This window comes from Stegodyphus dumicola, chromosome 10 (assembly GCF_044657685.1).
Source record: "Stegodyphus dumicola isolate Sdum_Otavi_A_Nest chromosome 10, ASM4465768v1".
NCBI lineage: Eukaryota > Metazoa > Arthropoda > Arachnida > Araneae > Eresidae > Stegodyphus > Stegodyphus dumicola.
Genome location: NC_140777.1, coordinates 6491944 through 6514445, shown reverse-complemented (window position 1 = coordinate 6514445; position 22502 = coordinate 6491944). Strand labels below are relative to the sequence as shown.

Sequence of the window (22502 nt, the reverse complement as noted above, 5' to 3'; positions counted from 1 at the left end):
AGATTGTATATTGGAAATTCTGAATATATGCTCTTTTTGCCTTACTCCATCTATCTAACCTCCGTGTTCGCACCTAAACTTGATTTTTCCTCCTGTGGCCAGAAAGACTTATAGTGGGTGCCAAACAACACGTCTGTCTGTCTACGCTCTCAGTTTTTCATTATATCGTCAGCTTTCAGCTATATCTGAATTCGGTCCTGATAACAGAACAACACCAAATAGAGGTGCTCATTTCCGTCGTAGCTACTGTATGACCTTAGGACCTGCTGTATGTAGGGTTTAAGTTGTTAAGTTGCTAAAATAGTTGTTATGTTACTCCAATGTCGGGTCCAATCCGTCATTAGACGTTGACCACTGCTAAAACCAGAAGCGGTGGTTAATTTATTATGGAGGCAACAAATAAGTGGGCTCCCGCCTTTGTTCCTGTTTCAAATTAATCAATTTCTGAACTTATTTTAATAACTTCGGACGAATGGAAATATATTTCGCAAAGAAAACCTTTTTAATTAACAACAAACCTCTTTATTTAGAATTCTAAACATATATATATATATATATATATATATATATAAAGGAATAGCCCGTGCGTTATCACGCTGAGACAGAAAAGCATATGTAAACAAAACATCACTGTTGCCATAAAAATTCTACCTTATAATGAACTTATTAAATTATTAATCCAAAGGGGCTTAAGGACAATTGTTTTCGTTTTGCGATTTTGCGTTGAATCACTATAAATGTCCGTTTCACTTTTCAAACTGTTGCCACCAAATGTTAGAGTCTTGCATTATATTTGAAGAAATTAAATAATGAAAAATTCGAGTGGCTCCTAAACACTATACCATCTGGGGGGGCAAAATCTTTTTATTATAAATTAATTTTAATAGAAAAGTTATTTTAACATATGTGGGTTTAAGAAAGAGCAGCGAAAATTTCCCAAAAACCCAAGAACATGAATTTTGGCAGCATAGTTTTGTCAAAAATTGCGCGATTTGGCAACACTGCGTTGCAACGTAAAGCTGATTCGCTGGTTCTGGTAGCGCCAAAGAACAAATGCGTAGTTTACTGTGTGCTTTGGTTTTTAAAAGTTCCGAGACTTGAATGGATATGGAAGCGGTTGATGAAGAAGAACGCTTCAAAAGGCTTGCTTTGTATGTATTCACTTATATATATTTTTTTCATACATTTAAATAAAATCAGGAAGCTAAAACAAAGTTAAAACTATCATGGTAACCAGAAGTGAGGTTTCATCGCCAAAATTTTTAAAAAATTGTCGCGAAGCGAAGGGGCACTCAATTCTACACTAGAGCGAAAATATTTATATTCGTGATCCATTTGTACATAGAAATTCAGTATACAAGTAAAGTAAAATGTTTGATATCCAAATGTAATCTAATATGTGTAGTTTCCTAAAAAAGTGCCAGAATATTTAAATGTGCGAAACTAAAAGTATAAAATGTTAGTTTCCTTGAATTATGCGTTTTCTTAGTCTTCATTTTATAATAAATCCAGATGTAAAGTATAAGTTCAAAAATAGGCTGATCGTATTTCCTTCATATCACAGTTAAGTTGACCATTATTCGGCTGATCTTTAGAATATGGTAACTGGTAGTTTAGCGACATTTTGCAGGTGATAAAGGTTACTACCTGGGACTTTGGTAATAATGTGAGCAGTACTCAGTTCCGATTACGCATTATTTTGTCTGAGGGAAATGAGAGATCGTGGGATATGTCATGTGATATTAATGGACGAATTACGGTTCTTTAATCGGAAAAGGGGGGAAAAAATCTGGAAATTTTGTATTTGGCTTTATTCTGTGTTGTGTTAAACAGTGTTCCTTAATTTAGAGGTAAAAGTTTTTGGATATTTTATTTATTTTATACGTGGAAATGTTCATGTTTGGAAAGGGTATATACTTTTTCGCTATCAGGTAATTTCATATATGTTCTTTTTACCGGGTTTAAAGATTCAGAAAATTGTCATGTATTTTTGTGAAATTTTTCTAATTTATGAGAAAAAAGTAGTGTACGTGGATATAGTTAAGAGTGTGCACAATGCCATTTTTGTGTAATTCTGGGATGTTTTTTTAAGTAAAAATAAGTCGACGTGTACATGGTTTATGTGTATGTGTTATTTTGAAAAACGCGTAAGGAGTATGGTATTGTGCACTTTTTCCCAATTTTGCAGTGAATATTTGTCATGATTAAGCAGTTTTGTTAGATAAAATTTCTAGCATAAGTGTAATTTGGCTATTAGATTGTTGGAAGAACTGTTCAGTAGATAAAAAGAAAAGAAACATGGGTATCCATGTACCACCAAGTTTCGCCAAGGGGTACCCTAAACTATACTTTTACTGCATTGTCATCACAATGAAAAACAGCTGATCTTTGAAATATGGTAACAGGTAGTTTGGCGACATTTTGGAGGCGATAAAGGTTACTACCTAGGACTTTGGGAATAATGTGAAAAGTTTTCAGTTCTGATTACGCATTATTTTGTGTGAGAGAAATGAGAGATCATGAGATATGTCATGTGACATTAATGGACGAATGACTGTGTCTTTAATCGGAGAAGGGGGTATATTGTAAAAATATCTGCTGTACTTTATAGGAGTAGTTTCATTCTATGTTCTGTGAAACAGTGTTGTTTAATATTTGGATTCCATGGCCGTATATAAAGTAAATCCGAAATTTTTATTACGTTTATGTGTAATTGAAAAGAATTGCTTAATTGCGGATAAGTATGAATGTCCAATATGTGGGAATGAAATGAGATTGTGTGAAAGGAAGGATATTACAGATAGTTTGAATGGCGGTGCAAGAAACCTGGTGAAAATGGACATTTTGTGATCCGCCATGCACTCAAGATTCTGTAGAAGATTAGGTAAGTTAGTATTTTTAATTATTTGAAGTTATTATTTTTATGCATTGTTCTAACTGTAAGGAGTAAATAAATTAATATGGTATTATTGGAAAATTGTTATTAGCACTGATTTAGTTTAAAGTAATTAGGATTGTAAGCTAATTTTTATTAATTTAATGTATGTGCTTATTTATATTTCAAGTAGTGTTTTTTAATTTAATTATATTTTAATTTAATGATCGTGATTTTGAGAGTTATATGTTTGTAGTATTTTGGAATATGTTTGAGTAGAAGTAAATGTGCATGGAAAGAATTTAAGTATTTGACACTAACTATTTGTAATCATTTTTAATGTTTTGTTATAAATTCATTGGTGATGTTTATAATAGATAATTTAGAGGTAAAAGTTTTTGGATATTTTATTTATTTTATACGTGCAAATGTCTATCCTTGGTATATACTTTTTCGCGATCAGGTAATTTCATATATGTCCTTTTTACCAAATTTAAAGATTCACAAAATTTTCATGCATTTTCGTGAAATTTTTCTAATTTATGAGAAAAAAGCAGTGTACGTGTATATAGTGAAGGGTGTGCGCAATGCCATTTTTGTGCAATTCTGGGATTTTTTTTAAGTAAAAATAAGTCGACGTGTACATGGTTTAGTTATATTTTAATTAAATGATAGTTATTTTGTGACTTTTATGTTTGTAGGAATTTGGTATACGTTTCAGTTGAAGTAAACGTGTATGAAAATAATTTAAATATTTGACACTAAGTATTTGTAACTATTTTTAATGTTTGCGTATAAATTCGTTGGTGACGTTCATAATATAATAGATAATTTAGAGGTAAAAGCTTTTGGATATTTTATTTATTTTATACGTGGAAATGTTCATTCTTGGAAAGGGTATATACTTTTTCACGATCAGGTAATTTCATATATGTGCTTTTTACCGGATTTAAAGATTCACAAAATTTTAATGCATTTTCGTGAAATTTTCTAATTTATGACAAAAAAGCAGTGTACATGGATATAGTGAAGAGTGTGCGCAATGCCATTTTTGTGCAATTCTGGGATGTTTTTTTAAGTAAAAATAAGTCGACGTGTAAATGGTTTATATGTATGTGCTATTCTGAAAAACGCGCAAGGAGTTTGCGATTGTGCACGTTTTCCCAATTTTGCAGTTAATATTTGTCATGATTAAGCAGTTTTGTTACATAAAATTTCTAGCATAAGTGTAATTCGGCTAGTAGATTGTTGGAAAAAGTGTTGAGTAAATAATAAGAAAAGAAACATGTCTTTACTTCGTGAAGACAAAATGGCGGCGGGAAAAAAAAAAATAGAGGGTTGCTGTAGCAGAGTTGGTCACCAAATTTTCGCCAAGTTACCATAATCCAAAGATCAACCTGAAAAACTTCTTTTATATCATCCTCATTTTTTACACCTTATCCACATTTCTTTATAAAATCCGTTAATTGGAAAATTTTACCTTTGTTTTCCTGGCTCTAGTGTAGAATTGGGTGCCCCTTCGATTGGCGACAATTTTTTTAAAATTTTGGCCGTGAAACCTCACTTCTGGTTACCACGATAGTTTAAACTTTGTTTTAACTTCCCGATTTTATTTAAATGAAAATAGATTGATGTGTACATGGACATATTTAAGGCAGTGCGCAATGTTTAGTTTGTGCAATTTTAGGATGTTTTTTCAAGTAAAAACAGATCGATGTGTACATGGACACAGATCTTGTGCAGCTCTTTGACTTCTTATTTTGGTTTTGGCCAACCAGCGGCCGAGCGGTAGAGTCGCTGAACACTGGTAGTTCGATCCGAGGTTCAAATCCCACGAACGGGCTGGCTGCATGTGTGTTTTCGTCGTTTTCCCCATGTGTAACGTGTATACGAGCCAGTTTTCCTTAGAAAGTCCTCCATGAAGGCATCCCTCCCCTTAGGCAGATAGCCCTCGAGACTTTGCCATAATTAAATTACTTAACCAAACCTAACCTTATCATGGTTTTTGTAGCGGCCATCTTGAAATTGTGTCTTCCTGGCGTTGATCTTGGCGTCAAGAAAGAATCGCCAATAAACAAGGGGCACCCAATTGTAAACTTTTACCGTTTTGCTATATCTGAAAACCTTGAAAATTAGTGGCTATCATCATCAAATTTAGCTATCCTTCACTGTACATATTTGGCTATGCATCATGAGCTTGGCGACTAACGACAAATTGTTCCGTTAAATTTTATCTTTCTTCTATTGCGCGCTGAGACAATTATGCCTGAATTATATTAGTTTTGTTATATATTATACTTATGTCTATTTCTTGCACGTCCTTAAGGCTTATTATAGTTCTGAATAAATAAATTCCCACATGCATTTAAGCCTTACTGAGGGCCGGCGCCGGATATCTTACTGCCTTGATGCAGTCTCTGTGGGTCCTAAATTCTCCAAGTCTGTGTGGCCATCCGACCCCTGGCGCTGGTTTTGGGTTTATGTGAATAACAAATCAGGGTACTTTTCCGTTTCGCCGGCGCAAATCTCGCCAAGTAGTCTTTATTGGCGACAACATACAGTATACACATAAAAAATGTTAAAAAAATGTTAGTTCTAAGAATTCTTTTTTTGAAGACATAAACATTTTAATATCGCTTAAAATTTTATAAAAAGCCAATAAATAAAGACAATAAATTTGTAAAAACACATTAATTTAAGAATTTACTATGCTTTCACGGTTCAACATTCTGATTCGCCGGTTTATATCACGTGACCCCAAGCGATCTCATCTCACGTAAACTACTCTACAAAAATCTAATGCTCTCAGTAATTATCTACATTAATTTCAAGTTAAATCTTAATTTGGAACACAAGTTTAAATGCAAGAAATATTTCAATTCGTGCGAATAGCTTACTCAGAAATTATGTAAAACTGCAGTGCTTTACTTTGCTAATGCATTCTCGTTAGAATTGATGAATTTAACCATTGACTTTACCTTTTCTATATTTTCGGCTTCGGGTAAGCACTGTGATTGCATCCTAATTAACTTTATTACCGAAAATGGCCTTAGACATAAAACTGAACTATCTGATAAAAATTCTATGTAATTATATGCCAGTATTGAAAGAAACAATCAATCTGATAAGAAAAAGCTGCGACTTGTTTTGAAAATGAGGCTTAAAAGGTTACCAGCGAGAATGTTCCGTTTGGCATCGGTTGTACCATTATTGGCGACTTTATCGCTTGCGCCGGCAAAACGGAAAAGTACCCAAATCAGTTATTCTTAATTCAAATAGCCATAAATTTAATCTTTGGGTCTATGAGTATCATCAACGAAATCTAATGGAAAGAAATGTTTGGTAAATGTTTCCTCGTAAACGTTTTTTAGCACATTTAACTTAAATCTGTAATCATCGTCAAGCGTAATGTCAACATATAAGGTTACCATACTCCTTTATTATTCAATTACTAACAAAAAAAATTGTTTAGGCATCCCTACATGAGTCATTACTGAAGTTGTCATGTTTTGATAAACATGCGGTGATGAGAGGAAAGTATAATAAATAATGATTCCTCAGGTTGGCGTCAGATCAACGATGTATCTATGTGGAATGTTTTGGTTTGAGATGTGTACCAAAAAGCAGATACGCAGCAATGAAACCAAATTACTGATCCTGATCGTACATATTTATGCTAAAAGGTTTGTTTCTTCAATAACAAGGTATTTCATTTAGTGTCAAAGTGAAGTTAAGAATTGACACTCTCCAGATATTTTATTATGTGCGGAAGGGGGGTGGAATCAAATGTGCATGCGTAAAACCTAGGAGAAAAAGGCTATTGGTGGTTTTGAGGTCCGGATTTTAGATAATTTCGGATAATGGACGTCCAGATTTCTGACTTTGTACTGAATTTCTTATTTATTTTGATTAATATAGCAATTGGATTATATGGATGATCTTTAACTTTGTTAGAGATTTCTTACTCGTAACTTTATGCTTTCTTGACTACTGTTATTATAATGACTTTTGAAATTGCTTGTTTTCATGAATGTGTTTGATTTATTTAGAAATTTTGGGTTTTCATCCGCAGAGAACCCGTTGGCGCCGTTTGCTGTTTTACTCGCCAAGTTCACCTATGGTTGATCGGCGTCAGTTATGAGATATTAAAACACATGGAAGTAAGCCGCGTAAATGTGATATTTAATGAATATAATCAAACTAATTAAAGAATAAGTAACATAAATTCACGTTAGCCGAGAAAACAATATATTAAGCATATGGAAGTGAAAATTCAAAATTAACCGGTTAAACACAATATACGAAAATAAATTTGTATTGAATTCAAGTTAGCACAGAAAACAATATATAAAGCCTAACGGAAGTAGAATAATCATGTAATATTGAGCTTTGTAATAATGACCCTTTTTCTTGGCAATTTCTTGGGAAACTTGATACCTGTCTTTGAATATCTTTCAGTATTATAAAATTCCAAAATATTTATGTTTTTAACAGTGCAGTTTCTAAAGAAATTGTGAATTTACGATTAATATCTTCATTGCATAATTTTAAAGTACTTCCAAAACTATGATTGAAATTCCATTATTATCACATAAATGAAATCAATACGTATTCTCATTTAAATAGAAACTTAATTGCAACTGATTACATAAAAGGTTTTTTAGTAATAAATTATATTCTGCTCTGACTCATTTTTTAAATTTTATGCATATGCTCATGTATTGCACAAAAAAAAAAAAAAAAAAAAAAAAAAAACACCCAACATATTCACTTTAAATTTGGCATATTCATTTTTATTAAGACTTGCTTTTTTGCATGTAACTCGTAACAGGAACCAAAGAATATATTATTTTTTGTTCGCTGCTTTGCAACTGATATACACCTCATCAGCAGCCAAACAGTAAAGTGTCTGGTAGTTTGGTTAACCAACTAATGGGCAAGTTGTATGATTGTTTTCATGGTATTCTCAATATGTAACGTGGATTCAAACCAGTTCCCTTCAGAAAGACCTCCTTGAAGGCATCTTTCCTCTTAGGCAGATATCTCTCCCATGTTTTTCCATAATTTAAACAAACCCAAATGATGTATGCTGCTAAAAATTTTATTTAAAGTCCACATTTAACAACATTATAAAACTTGCAAATATGGTCCAAGTTAAGATCATTTGTAAATGCATATTAATTACACTAATTGTATATATTTATTATATGAATATTTTGAATGTCTATTTTATCATTAATTATTATTAATATATTTATGGACAACATTTCTTTTCTGATTGTTCTGTTCAATGTATCTGATTTTAATTTCACTTTTAAATTTTCACACCATAATTTTATCAAAGTCTTCTGAAATTTAGTCACAATTTCACTCAGTCAAATTTAACTGTGTAATTCACAGATGCAGCATAAAAACTATGTTAAATATCAGTCACCAAGGATGTATGGATTAGGTTTTTCATGCCATCTGTTTTGTTTATTTCATGCATATGATTGCATAAGAAGACTTACGTGAAATAAATGTGTCACAAGCAGTGACACTGAGATGTTATTTCACATATAACTGAGAAGTACAGCACTAATTAGCACTGTAATTGTTAAAGAAAGTATCCTAGCTTTTAAAAAGCTTCGTTGCATGTAATGTGAACTTAATAACTTTATCATTTTAAAAATAAGAAGGGTTTGTGTGTTTATTTAATTCAATGTGCAAAGCATGCGAGGGCTAGCTGAAAAAGGCATGCTTTTGTGAATTTTTTCTAGGGTAAATAGGCTCATATTTACACCACTTGAGGAAAACCACGAAAATGTCACAAAATACGTGCAAAAAAAAAAATAACCTGCCCAGCCAGCTCGTTTTTCAGGATTTGAGACGAGATTGAACTACCACTATTCAGCCCTCTTAACCACTGGTAGGACTAAATATGTAATACAGTCAAAAGTCTAATCCGGACTCGTCGGGACTTCGGCGATTCCGGATTATCGGTTTTTCCGGATTATAGATCATCAACTTAAATCTGGTAAGAGGGCATGCAGAAATTATAAAATTAAAAATATGAAACCGTAATTTATGAAATAAAGAGCAATTATGATCTAATGGGTATCAAAATATAAACAAAAATAGCTTTATACTTATTTGTTTACTTTATTAAACATTTCTTTAAACTCGCGCATGCGTAAAGCATACATTACACATAGTCGAAATTAGAAAATTGCAACCAGAAAACTATTTGATGTGTATTCGTGATATTTATAATGACGAGGAATTTGATTTATATCATATCAAAGACGGAGTACATCGAGATGAAATACTACATTTAGTAAGGAATTATAAGCCGAATAAAATAAAAACATCTGCTCTGAAGATAAGTATAGTGCTGACAGATCAACTTCCAGTTCATTGCACGCCGCGTCGTCCCCCCCCCCACGTGCGCAGGGCAGCGTGAAATTGATAAACAGATTTCAGAATGGTTAGGGAAACAAAGGATATGTTTTTATCCATTTTTTTTTTTTTTTTGCGGCGATTCCACTTTTTGTTTGAAAATACTTTCGCAGTCTTATGATACATTGCCAAAACAAAACATGCTTTCGCTTTGTAGATCCTTCACCAGCTCCAGAATCGGAAATTCCTTTTGACATAATCGAAAGTTCAAGCTTACTTTTATAAAATTGTTTTAACAGTCTGCAAAAAATAGTAAGCCGGATCCAATTAGATGATTAAGGAACAACGCAATCTGCAACATTAACTGAAATAGATAATTTTAGCTTATACCCTCCATTATACATTAAACGCGCATGCGCACATGCATGTGCGTACGCGTAAAGGTATTACGCGCATGCGTAAACACCTATGCGCATGTGTGAACCCATTACGCATTGGTCCGGATTATGGGTGTCCGGATTAACGACTTTTGACTATCATGTAATCAAAAGTTAACTATGTATTGTGTGGCAGGATTGCTTTCTCAAGTATCGAGGTAGGAAACACTTAATCTATTCTTTTTTTTAAGTGTTTGGTCACGGTATTATTCATTACATGTACTTTCCATAATTCATATAGAATACTAATATTTCTACTACAAATGTCTTTTTTTTTTTTTTTTTCATTTTTTAGTATAATAGGTATAAATACAGTAGACGTATATAATCGATCGGGAGTGGCCAAACTTTAGGTCAGTGAGAGCCACAACTGCATGTTTACATCATTCTAAAATAGGTGAAGTAGGTTTCAGACAGCAAGAAATGTCGATTCCAAACAATCATTCAGTGACAGTCTTAGTTCAGTAAGAGCCATGTGCCTGTAATAAATTAATGAATGCTTGACTTTTAATACATCCATTTTACATAAACAGTTTTTCAGTGTTATTTTTTTAATGTACTTGTAAACAGTTTAAAGCATTTTATGTTGAAACAACTGCCTGTCTTTCATAGTATATTTGACAGTACCAATAATTTTCAGTACTGAAATTCTGTTCAGTAGCATTGTTAATAAAACTAGAAAATTGTACATTTTATTACTTTTGAAGAGTCATTTGCACTAGGATTCATTACACAAGTAGTGGTTTGCTAATTTTGATGACTTTGGGTATCCATAAAACTATTCCGTCATTTTAGAGAATAAATAATACTTTTTTATTTCAGTTGAATCATCTAATTGTGCATTAACAATATATTATCTGGTTGAAGTTTTAAGCCATAAATATTGTTTTTCTCATTATGACCATAACCAATAATAAAAACATTACTTAATTAATTATTTTAAATGCATATTTTGGTGGCCCATGAAGTCAAAATATTTTATCGTTTGGAAACCTCATGATTCTGCGTGCTTAACGCTACGTTAACAGCCATGTTACCAATTACCATTAACCCCCTTCCACCATATTTTCTTCCACGAACTAGCATCTGTCACCGAAAACTTCCTTAATTATATGAAAATATTTCTATGTATTTATTAAAAGTTCATAAATAATAACGGGAAAATACAAAAAAAAAATAATAAATAAGTGAAGAATAATTTAAATCGGCAAATGCGAACAACGATGGGGATAATTCAACAAAATGAACGTTAGAGTAATGATTGCAACCTTCGTACAAGCGAATAGGTTGAATCTGCCGGATTACCAGGTTTGAACTATTATCGGCAAAGTTGGGGATGTTTGCATTTGCCGGGTTCTTTGCGGAAGTGTATCGAAATTCTAATTAGATGTAAACAAATTTAATTTAATAATAATTGAATGCCCTGGAAAGCTTCAAACTTCTTTTTTTTTTTTTTTTTTACTAGTACTTAAAAGATCTAACATTGTGGTTCTCAACCTATTTTGCCCTATTCCACGCCTTTCACCATTGCTAGAAGATCATTCCAATCATGCCCTTCCTTGGTACTTGGAAAAATGCATATATATTTTTATTTAGATTGCTTTTTAACTTACTTTATAAATTAAAAAAAAAAAAAGAGTACAGAAATGTTGGTATATACCAGGATTCGAATAAAAATAGTTTTTTATATTCATAAACCACAGCTGCCAACTCTGGTTTTTCTTCTTGTCTCTTGGTAGATCAAATCTTCCAGTTTTCAATTTTTAGCCTTTATTAAGGAAAATGTTTCCCAGAAATAAATAAATTTCATTGAGTGAATTAAACTTAAATTGTGCTAATTCCATCTTTTCACCTTTAGTGATTTTCAGAATAATTTTTCTTATTAAGTTTTATTACACCTGAATTGTATTTTTTATTAATTTTATTAAACACCATCTGATCTGAATTATCTTAATCTAATGGAGATATTTGTAGATGTTTACATCAGGGTTCAAGCTGTGTTTAATCAATTAATATTTACATCTAATTTAATTTTATTTCGATCTACGGTACATTACCGAGTTTATCCGGATTTAAAGTACTTTGATCAGTAAAAGCTTTTATTCACTACTTAAAAATTTCTCAATTCATACTCTATTTCGATTCTATTTTTACCATCAGTTCGTACTCTATATCGATATGTTGTTTAATGAGTAAGCTACAGTTGAACACATTTTATAAAACTTTCATTATTTTTTCTGTGGATGACAAAAGATATCTTAATTCAGAAAAACTGTAAATTTTAACATTACACTGATCATTACATTATGTAAGTATAATCAGACATCAGGCTGATCTTAACTGTAGGGTAACTCTTGGTTTCTGCTTGAAAAAAATCGGCAAGTAGTATTGGTTGTTTCTGAAATCTAAAAGCCCTAATGTTGGCGAAACTAGCCTTTGGGAAAATTGTGGGTTTTTTTTAAGATTTTAATAACTTAAAATAACCTAACCTACCTTTGTCATATTATTTAATAATGTGTTACTGCAGTTGGTTTATGTTTTAAAGGTTATAAAATATATTGTTTAGGCATCATTTAATGCACACAGTACAAGCTTAGCATACAGAACATTACTCACCTTTTTAAAACGTTGTAGTAGATGATGAAATCAGGCTTGTGTAGACACGTCACGTTCAAAACCATAACATTTTATTCCCCTTTAGGTGATAGGGTACTCTTTAAAATGTTTTGGTTCTGCACTTTATATAATGTAGGACATAATGGCTGTACAAGCTTTATCCATTAAGATCACTTCTGTAATTGTAAATGTAAGCAGGATCATTTAGTTTGAAATATTTGTATCTTCATTTTTCATAATTGACTGGCAGAGTCAGAATCAGTAATCCTAAGAGTGTGTTAAGTATGTAAATGATGATGCTTATCTTGTCTTAACCGTAAATTAGAACTACCACATGTTAACACAATAAGTCTGATATAATTCTTTTCCGTCTATATGTTGGTTAATGATGTTTTTGAACTTGTTTTATTTAACAGTATTTAATTTAGCATACAAATTCTTGACTTGAACTTTTTAATATTTTTTTGAGGGTTCTTGAGATTTAAATGGTTGTCCTGTTCCCCATGAATAATTCAGAACTCAAATCCACTATTATGATGATGTGACTGAGTTTGGGTCTAAAGTTAATTTTATGCTTCTTAAGATGTGACTAAAATTGCTACAGAAAATTCCAAGTTTGAGTTGTGACTACATGACAAGTGTTTATTTCTGGGAAATGCTGCTGATTTTTGAAAGAAGCTGCCGCAAGAAGGTTCATTGTATATTAAATGTTTAAATCCAAATCACGTGGCTATAGGATCCATTAGATTTTTTTAATTTAATATAATTTTTAAGTAAACCTCTTAATTTTTACTAGTTATAATTTTTGTGTTTTCCTATTCAGAGTTAAATACAAAATTAAACAATTGTTTCCTGTGCAAATACCGATACCTTTAATTGAAATCAAATGAGGAAAAAAAATTATGCGACATGTAATTAGCTAAAAATTGAGTAATATTCTAATTGAATAATAATCGCAAACCCTGACTTTAAATTGCATCTACAATGGTGAATCGAAATCTTTTTCCTTGGGGTCAGGCCTCGATTTCAAAAATCATTACCTGTCATGATTCAGCCCTCTATTTTTACTAATGGATAAGGCCAGCAGCTAGCATATCTTCTTGCAGTGGGCGCAGTGAGTGGATCTCCAGAGAAGTGAAAAGGGGGGGCAATGTAGCATCCTGGGTCTGGGGCCCATCATAAGATATAATATTTCTTTCCTCAAGTAGTTTTGAAAGTGGACTCTCGTTTATTTGCTTTTTCTGTTCCGAAGAGGCAGTTTGAGAATATCTGATAGGGGGTTGAACTGGCCATTTATATCGCAGGGGTCTTAATTACAAACATAGTCATAAATTACAAACAAACTTAAAGATGGAAAGTGCCGAAAAAGGACGTGACACAGCTCGCTTTGGAGGCATGGGAAAATGTAGGTGTCGTTTAAAACATCTAACTTCTCCGCATTCAATTTTATGGAGAGGAAAACAAGTTTAATTCTATGTATGAATGCAATTTTGTACAATAGGAATGGATTATTCAATGATAAACTGTAAGGCAAATAGCATCTTTTTTTTTTTTTTTTCTTTTTTTTTTAAAGGCATGGGAGTAGAAAGGTGCATATTTGTTACATCAATAAATCTATAGTGTAAATACCCAGATTTGCATTTCGAATGCTATGTTACATGTGTACGAAGTATCTGAAAAGTCTAAACACAAGTGGCTTTCGACCTTTTCACGTCTAAGGATCGTTTACCAAATTGCAAATACATTGCGGTCACTGCACTTTTAGTTAATTTTCTAACGCTGCGTAAACACTTAATTGATTTTGATTAGGGACTTATGAATAAAGTAACGCAAACTAGACTGCAGAAAATTCTTAAGAGTGCAGTTAATCTTACTGAACTGTGCATTATTGATGCAGTTTTTGGTTATATTCGTGTTAGTTAATGTGGAATTCTTAATTATATATATATGAACTTATAGCATCTAATTAATTTTTATATTTTTCCTTTTCGCATTTTTATTTTTTGAGTTTGTTCTACTAATAAATTCTTATTTTAATTTTCAAATGTTTAGATATTAAGTTAAACCTCTTATATGCAGTTGCAATTATTAATATTGGCGAGGAATTGCCTTGCTTTGATTCCAATTTAATTCTAACTTTAGATGCTTTAAGTTTATTTTACTTCAATCCTGCAGCTATAGCACAGGACGGGTTTAAAAATTTTGTTTTTAATTTTTAGCCTATTGTTATTTTTTTTATATGTATGTATATAGGCATAAATAAATGCAACAAAATATGGAACAAGGTTATAAGGTATTTCTCCTGCCTTCGTAGTGTAGTGGTTCTGCACGCTGAGCCGGTATTGTCAGAGGTCCGTGGTTCGATTCCCGGCAAAGGCGTTGTTAATTTTTCATCTTGCCTGCTTCCAGAAAAAAATACCTAATGTCTCTACAAGGTATAAAATATCAAAGAAAAAAATTTTAAATATACAATGTTCATTAATGTATATATATGTATATAATATCTATATAAATGTTAGGTTCTGAAGCAATTAGAAAATTTTTAATTACATATATATACCATTTTGTAAGCATATATAAAATATAGCGATTTTTAAATTACTTATATGGTTTGTTGTGGTTTATTTAAATATAGCAAAGCACTCGACGGCTATCTGCCTAAGGGTAAGGATGCCTCTGTGGAGCACTTTCTAAGCAAAACTGGATCGTATATGCGTCACACATGGGGAAAACCATGTAAATGCCCATACAGCCAATCTGTTCACCGGAATGTGAACTCCGGACCAAACTATCAATGTTCAGCAGCTTTACCGCTCAGCCGCTAATGAACCTTCTCCTCACATATACATGCATATATATATTATAATATTTACATGTAGAACATACGTTACGGTGAAACACTGAAATCTGGAGAATGTCGACTTTCACCGGTGAATGTTGAACATATAAGAATATGATATTTTCTTTACCGTAATTCAGTCGCGAAAAAACGCACTTGAGACTTAAAATAAGAACATAAGAATTTAAAACACACAATACATTCAAAATGAGAAAGGAAAATAATAGAAGTCAAAAACTTACTTGATTATACAGTGCGTTCTGAATGAGAAAATAAAATAATAGTAATAAAAAACTTACTAAATTATGTGACTCAAATCTTATTTATTGCAACAACTTAAACTTTTATGACTTTTTTTTTAACTCTCTTTTCGACCTACACCAGAGCATATCTGTGATTGTCGACATACACCGATGAGGGTCCGAATGTACAAGAATGTAATGCAATATTCGATCTTTCACCGATGTATTTGGTAAATGTTGTCATTCTCCGGTGAAAGTCGATATTCTCCAATTTCGGTCTTTCACGGTAACATATACATACACGTTAAATTATTAAATTATATTTACAGGTTGATCATTGATAAAAAATTATAAAATATGGTATGGAATTACTTCGCTTCCTAGATTTTTCGTAAGCTTCATCATATTTCTAAAACAGAATCTCAGTGGTGATCCCATTTCCAAGCTGTTTATATGTCTTATTTTGTCTGCACTGAATTATATTTAGAGAATTATTTCACATGATTATAGCTGAAAATGCAGTTTTACAAATGAAGAATTTAAGGGCAAGAAGAGAATTAGGTCCTTTTCTAATTATTCTTGAAGCATTTAAATTAAGAAAAACAAATGGCAAATTAATAGAGATCACTGAAGTAAAGTCTTCACAGAGGACAGATTAATTAGCAAATAAATTTTAGTTTTCATTAAGTAAAACAGAATTCATCCGCATTCTATGAGAAAGGAAACAATCCAAGAAAATATTTTTCTATTTTCGCAGTCATAATTTTTTTCTTAAATATTCAAAGAATTCATATTCAAATATTGCAATCTATTATAATCAGTAATAACTACCTAAAATGCAATTTTAATCTATATTAATTCTCATTTTCTCTCTGATAACCCCTCCTTAGAGTTAAATAGCAGTCGCAGCAGTTTTCGGCTACATTTTCCTTTATAATAATACGCTTACGTTTTCATTTACAACTTTTAATACTCTGGGAAAATTTCAATATGAGAACCCAGAAAATTATTCTTAACGATGCTAAGATTATTAAACATTGTCATGTCGCAGTGCTTCAAAAGAAATCCCGTTGTTTAAATTTAATATCCTTAACCCTCCGACATTCATATTCTGGCCTAAAAATAAAAGCTGCGAGTCAGAATTAAAGGGGTTGCTCATAGGCAACCTTAATTAAAAGTTAGAGGAAATGTTAATCAGTGCATAATATTATCTTTTGAATTAAACACTAACACACTATTTGATCAAGTTCAAATAGAAAACAGATATTCGGCATTTGATTTGAAAACAGATTGAACTTGCAAACAGATATTCGGCATTTGTAAAGAAAAAAAAGGATGAATCAATATGAGTTTGTTTTCCGACTGCAAAACCATCTTAAGATACTATCAAATTTGATCTTTAAATTTTTCCAATAATATTCAGAATAGAGGGGGGCACTATTATTAACTAAAATTCACTAATGCAAATTCTATTTTGGGTTGAAATGATTTTCATTAATTACATTTTAGAACCTATTAGGTTACTTTTTTATAATACGCCGAGAGATATTTTTGAAAATGAGCGATGTCTTTTGCCAGGACTCGAACCTGAACCTTTCGAATACGCGCCGAGTATGCTGACCATCACACCACAAAGACATGCTGGAAGGAAAGAGAAAATACATTATCCCTTATAAAGGGCGAATGGAGATTAGGGAACCCGATCGTTAAATCCTGGTTGTGAAGAATCAACGCTCACCACGTTTTAGTTCGGGCACCACTGTAGAGTCATTAGGTTATTTTAAGGCAGGAGGTGTGAAGAATGTGCAAAGGCGTCGCCGGGACTCGAACCTACACCTCTCGAATACGCGCCGAGTGAGCTATGGTTACATTATGAAGGCATGCAGAAAGGAGGGAGAAAATACCTTATAACATTAATGAAAAAATACTAAAAATATCTAAAAAGTTAAATTTTTAATTACCTCAGTTTTTGTACTGATAAATGATAAACTATTATAATATGAAAGAACAAAAGGACTAAAATTAATTATTTGCTGATTATTTGAGAAAATTAGGATATTTGGGAACTCACTTTTTTACTTCCTTGTACGAAGTAAGTTGTAAATAATGAGACGGTCAATGAACGAAGTTGTTGTACGAAGTAAGTTGCACTTTTGTAAGAAGTGTCGCAATCATAAAAATTTTCGAGTATGATATTTCAATGAAAATACCCAAATATTAACTGCTATCGGATACAATGAAGGATGTTTTTGCGTGACATCTGTAGGTAAGAACAGAATAAAGGACTCTTTTTTCCAAAACGGGTTGCAAAAAGGATTTAAAATGGATTCAGGACAGATTTTTTTGCGATGTCTGGACGTACGTACGTATGTATGTATGTAACTCGCATAAATCAAAAATGAGTAGACTCAAAACGTTGAAATTTTGTATATGATATAACATGTAGTTGTGCACCTACCTTTTTGGTTGAATTCGGCTGCACCAAACATATATAAATATGCAAATATACCCACTTTGTTACTCAGCTGCGTGAGCTCATTTTTTAAAAAATTATTTTTATATGTTGGTAAATTGTGCATATTTTGCTTTAAAAATGGTTGAATTATGTTGTTCTTATCTTCCAGTTAAAGTTCTTATGCCTTTAGTTAATCTGCATGCAATAGTTGTAGAATTATTAGCTATATAAAAGTTTTTTAAGTGCGGTTAAACCTAATTTTTTTTTACTATAGCTGCCATATTTGTTTGCATTTGAAACTTAGCAAAATAGTGAGTTAAGTCCGTTTCTGCACCTTTAGTGTCTTTTTGCCGAGTGGGACCCAAAGTAAACTCAGTTTTGTGCACCGAAAAATCTGCCTTCTTGCTTGCTGGTGTAACTACTTGTTTTTGCATAGAAACAATAATTTTAATTGTAAAAATTGTTTTTTTTTGTTTTAATTGTATTTGGTGTTTTAAGTTTCTCTATATTTTGCAATTTTTAATAAAGCTATTTTGAGGTTTTCTGTATTTTTGTCTTGTTGCGAAGTGAGAACTGAATTAATTTAAAGAGAAATCTATTTAATTTAAAAAGATTCGAGGAAATAAGTTTCAATGAAATGCAGCCAAAAAAGTGCTCATAATTTAATATTCCGTGCAAGGGAAGTCATGTGGTCTACACATCAGACTTTTTAATGCTGTGCCTACAACAATTGTTTAAAATAGATTTTGACAACTAAATATAGCAGGACAAAATCGGGTGTGTTTCATTCACTATATGCACGAAGTTCTTGATATAATCTATATCCATGACATTTAGGAGCTCACTTTCAGTTATATTAATACCAAGTAATTCAGTGAAATACTTAAACCAGCTAATTTAATAAAAGAAATTCACACTTGTATATCCACACACTGAAAATTTTCTTATCCGTAATATAAAACACAGCACAAGAAATAAATATTTTGCAAAACGTAAAAAAAAAAAAATAAAAAATTAAAAATAAATAAATAAATAAATAAATAAAATATTAACATTAAATAAGAATAAATCAGATCATGCAGATTTGAAAGGTAGTTCTGAATATTTTTAATTAGCTGTTACGTTGGCGGACGGCACGTCCAACTGTGTGACTGGAAAAAGTAGTGGTGCTGTCTGTTACAAAAGCAACTGTAAACACTTAAAAAACAGTTCATTTTAATTTACCGTAATTATTTATATACAAAAACTTTGAATGAAGCAAATTTAAACAGCATTTAGAAAGCAAGGGGAAAACCACGAAAGTGCCCATGCTGTCAGTCTTTCCATCGGAATGTGAACCCCGGACCGAGCTAACGGTGTTTAGCCTTTTTACCACTTGGCCGCTGTTGAGCCTTTGTGCCTACATGAAAAGCTTAACCCCTTCCGGTAAAATGACGAGTCAAGCTCGTCATTGGTTTTTCATGCCATATCGCACAATGACGAGCTACACTCGTCATGCATACTGTTGAATATGATAATTAATTTAGTTTAAAATTTCTAGTGTACTGAATTTGGCAACACCTTTTTTACTTGTGGAAATATCACAGATCCTATCACATGTTGTTACATAGAATTTCTTGGTACAAGTCACGCCCAAATTGTTGTTAGTCTGTAAGATTTCATTCTTGTAAAAATTTAGTGTGAGCATCGGTCAATATATATTTCTGTAAAGGAAAAATGGTACTTTTCCGTTTGGCTGGCGCAAATTTCCATTTCGCTGGCACAAGCGATAAAGTCGCGGAGTGTTGAGTTTCATGAAGTGTGTAAGATTTATTTATGGTTGGTGTGAAGAATTAACTTCAGTTAAATGGTATGAAAAGTTCTTTCAATATTGTTCCAAAATTCAATATTTAAATATTTTTTATTTATGCATTCAAGATAAAAAAAACATCTTAGAACTAACATTTGCTGACATTTTTTATGTGTATACTGTGTGTTGTTGCCAATAAAGCAATAAAGTCTGCTTGGCGAGGTTTGCGCCGGTGAAACGGAAAAATAACGCAAAAATGTGTTGTATAGTAAATACCATAATAGATAAGAGTTTTGCAGACTATGAAGGTAAAGGTGATTGGACCGATTATGAAGAATCAGAAGAAATAAGTGTACACTTACCTGATACTGATAATGAAGATAATAATAGTGAAATATTACCAAGAAAGCGAAAACGTGTTAGGCGACTAATAAGTGATGATGATTGTGAACCTTCTGGAATCGCAGACAAATCATCGGAAGAATGGTGTTGGAAGGAAATAGATAATGTGCCTGAAATAAAAAAATTTACAGGAATACCTGGTGTAAACCCTCTGATTATGCAAAACTAGGTGCTAATCCAAACCATTAGAGGTTTTTGAAGAAGTATTGAATGTGAACTTTTGGGAAATACTATCAATAGAAACTGACAGGTATGCGGAACAAGTAATAAAGAAAGAACATTGTCCAAGCAAGAAAATAGATGTAGAATGGTTTTTAATCTAGTAAATATTTCATACATCGGTTAATCTTTATTTCATACAGTATTTCGCAAGTTCATTTCTTGCATTATTGTAGACTCTAATATTTTACCTATATGTATTTAAAATTATGAGTTCATTTGTTTAATTAGTTTTGCGATTTAGAGACATGTTTTCCATGCCATTCTTTTAGAAAAAGAAACTCAGTTTTGGGAAATAACAATACAGATGTGTGATTTGATGATCGGTGGATAGTTACCATTATGACATCAAAATGCTTTTTTTTAATTTGAGAGAAAATAATAAAGACTTTGAAATAAATTTTATTTACTTTTGAATAGAAGCTCAATATAGCAATATGCACGTAAAAGGCACATAAGGTATCATTTTTGTTTTGAATCTGAAATCTTAGGGGATAAACTAGGGAATAAAGTTAGGGGAGTCTACTGAGAGGATGATAGAGGAAAAGATTTGCTTTCATATTATTCTATCATACACCAAGAAGAGCTATGCGCGAAAGAACTAGGATTTGACCGCCTAATGAAAGTAGTGAGCGATACAATAAATTTTATTCACTGGCATGCTTTAAACCACAAGCAATTTAAGGAAATCCTAGAACATACAGATGCACCACATAGTGATCTCATATATTACTCTGAAGTATGATGGTTGAGCCGTAGAGAGCTTTGAAAAGGATTGCTGATTTGATTGATGAAATAATACTATCCCTTGATGAAAATGGGAAACAAACTAGGTTTTTAAAGGAAAAGGGCGTAGCTAGGGTTTCCAGCGCCCGGGGAACTCTAAAGTATGATGGTTGAGCCGTAGAGAGGCTTTGAAAAGGGTTGCTGATTTGATTGATGAAATAATACTATCCCTTGATGAAAATGGGAAACAAACTAGGTTTTTAAAGGAACAGGGGCGTAGCTAGGGTTTCCAGCGCCTGGGGAAAATTGAAGAATTTGCGCCCCTTTCTGTGTGCCAAGAATGGAAAACATTTCATTAGAAAATTTCATAGCATCAATTTGGCGCCCTTTGGATGTTGCGCCCGGGGACAGATGTCTCCCCTTGCACCACCCTAGCTACGCCACTGTAAAGGAACCATCTTTCAAGTGCGACTTAGCATTTTTAGTTGATGCGAGAGCCCATCTGAATGACCTAAACACAAAATTGATGGGAAAAAAACTAGTTCATCAATCACCTAACAAGCAGTATCTGCTTTCAAACTAAAACTCCAGCTGTTCTCAAAGCAGCTTGGCTGTCAAAATTTTGTCAATTTTCTGTACCTGAAGAAGCTAAAAGAAAATTTTCCTGATAAACAACTGGAAAGGCTGCTTATTTTTTTTGTAAAGTGATTTACAGACTTTGAATTGCATAAGATTAAATTTAAACTGTTCAGGGCTCCATTGTAGTCGAAGAAGCTCCAGAAGATGTTCAATCAGAACTTATCGATGTACAAACTTCTGACTTATGCAAATCCAGATTCCATGATTTAGATATTCTGGACTTTTGTAGAACTCCACCTGCCGAATTTTTGCACTTAAAAAATAATGCAAGCAGATGTGCTGTCATGTTTGGTAGCATATATATATGTGTGAACAAACATTTTCTCTTATGAATCTAATGAAGTCAAAATTAAGAAATAAAGTGACAGATCAACACTTGCAATCTGTGTTATGAATATCAACAACTAACTTTAACCAAATATATCAAAAATTTTCATATAAAATTCAGTCTCAACCATCACACTAATGTATTTAATTATGGCTAACTTTACACATTTTTATTAAAATATTTGTATGCAAGTATTAAATTATCATGCAAAAGCATAAACTGTATTTTTTCCCCCAAACTGAACTGGGTGTTTTGGGTCCAGTAGTACATGCAAGGGAAACCGCATCCCTCTTAGCTTAGTATAACAATGGGCCCCCTTTTCCCTGAAGATGTGCAAATAAGTAAATCTTAATGGAGTTTCTGCCACACCTGAGTGGTATCGTACAAAGTTCAAAATCTGGACGTCCATTATCTGGAATGAGCTAAAATCCGGACCTCAAAGCCACAAACCATCAAGAAAATCAAAACCATCAACCATCAATAAAATTTTTCTCGTAGGCTTTACGCATGCGCATTTGATTTCCCCCTCCGTGTATAATAAAACATCTGGAGAGTCC

The 22502-nt window shown here is 32.3% G+C and overlaps 1 protein-coding gene across 4 annotated transcripts in view; it reads left to right on the top strand.

Annotated features, from left to right (window-relative positions):
- Positions 1-994: 994 nt before the first annotated feature.
- The window catches only part of LOC146994867 (uncharacterized), a 60612-nt gene continuing 39104 nt past the window's right edge, over positions 995-22502 (top strand). For 3 of the 4 annotated variants that reach the window (XM_085824616.1, XM_085824615.1, XM_085824614.1), the window contains exon 1: positions 995-1151. In XM_085824616.1, coding sequence (XP_085680742.1) covers positions 1102-1151 — 50 coding nt within the window. In that variant the 5' untranslated portion in view covers positions 995-1101. The remainder of the gene's footprint in view (positions 1152-22502) is intronic. The other variant, XM_085824613.1, reaches the window with a different exon arrangement.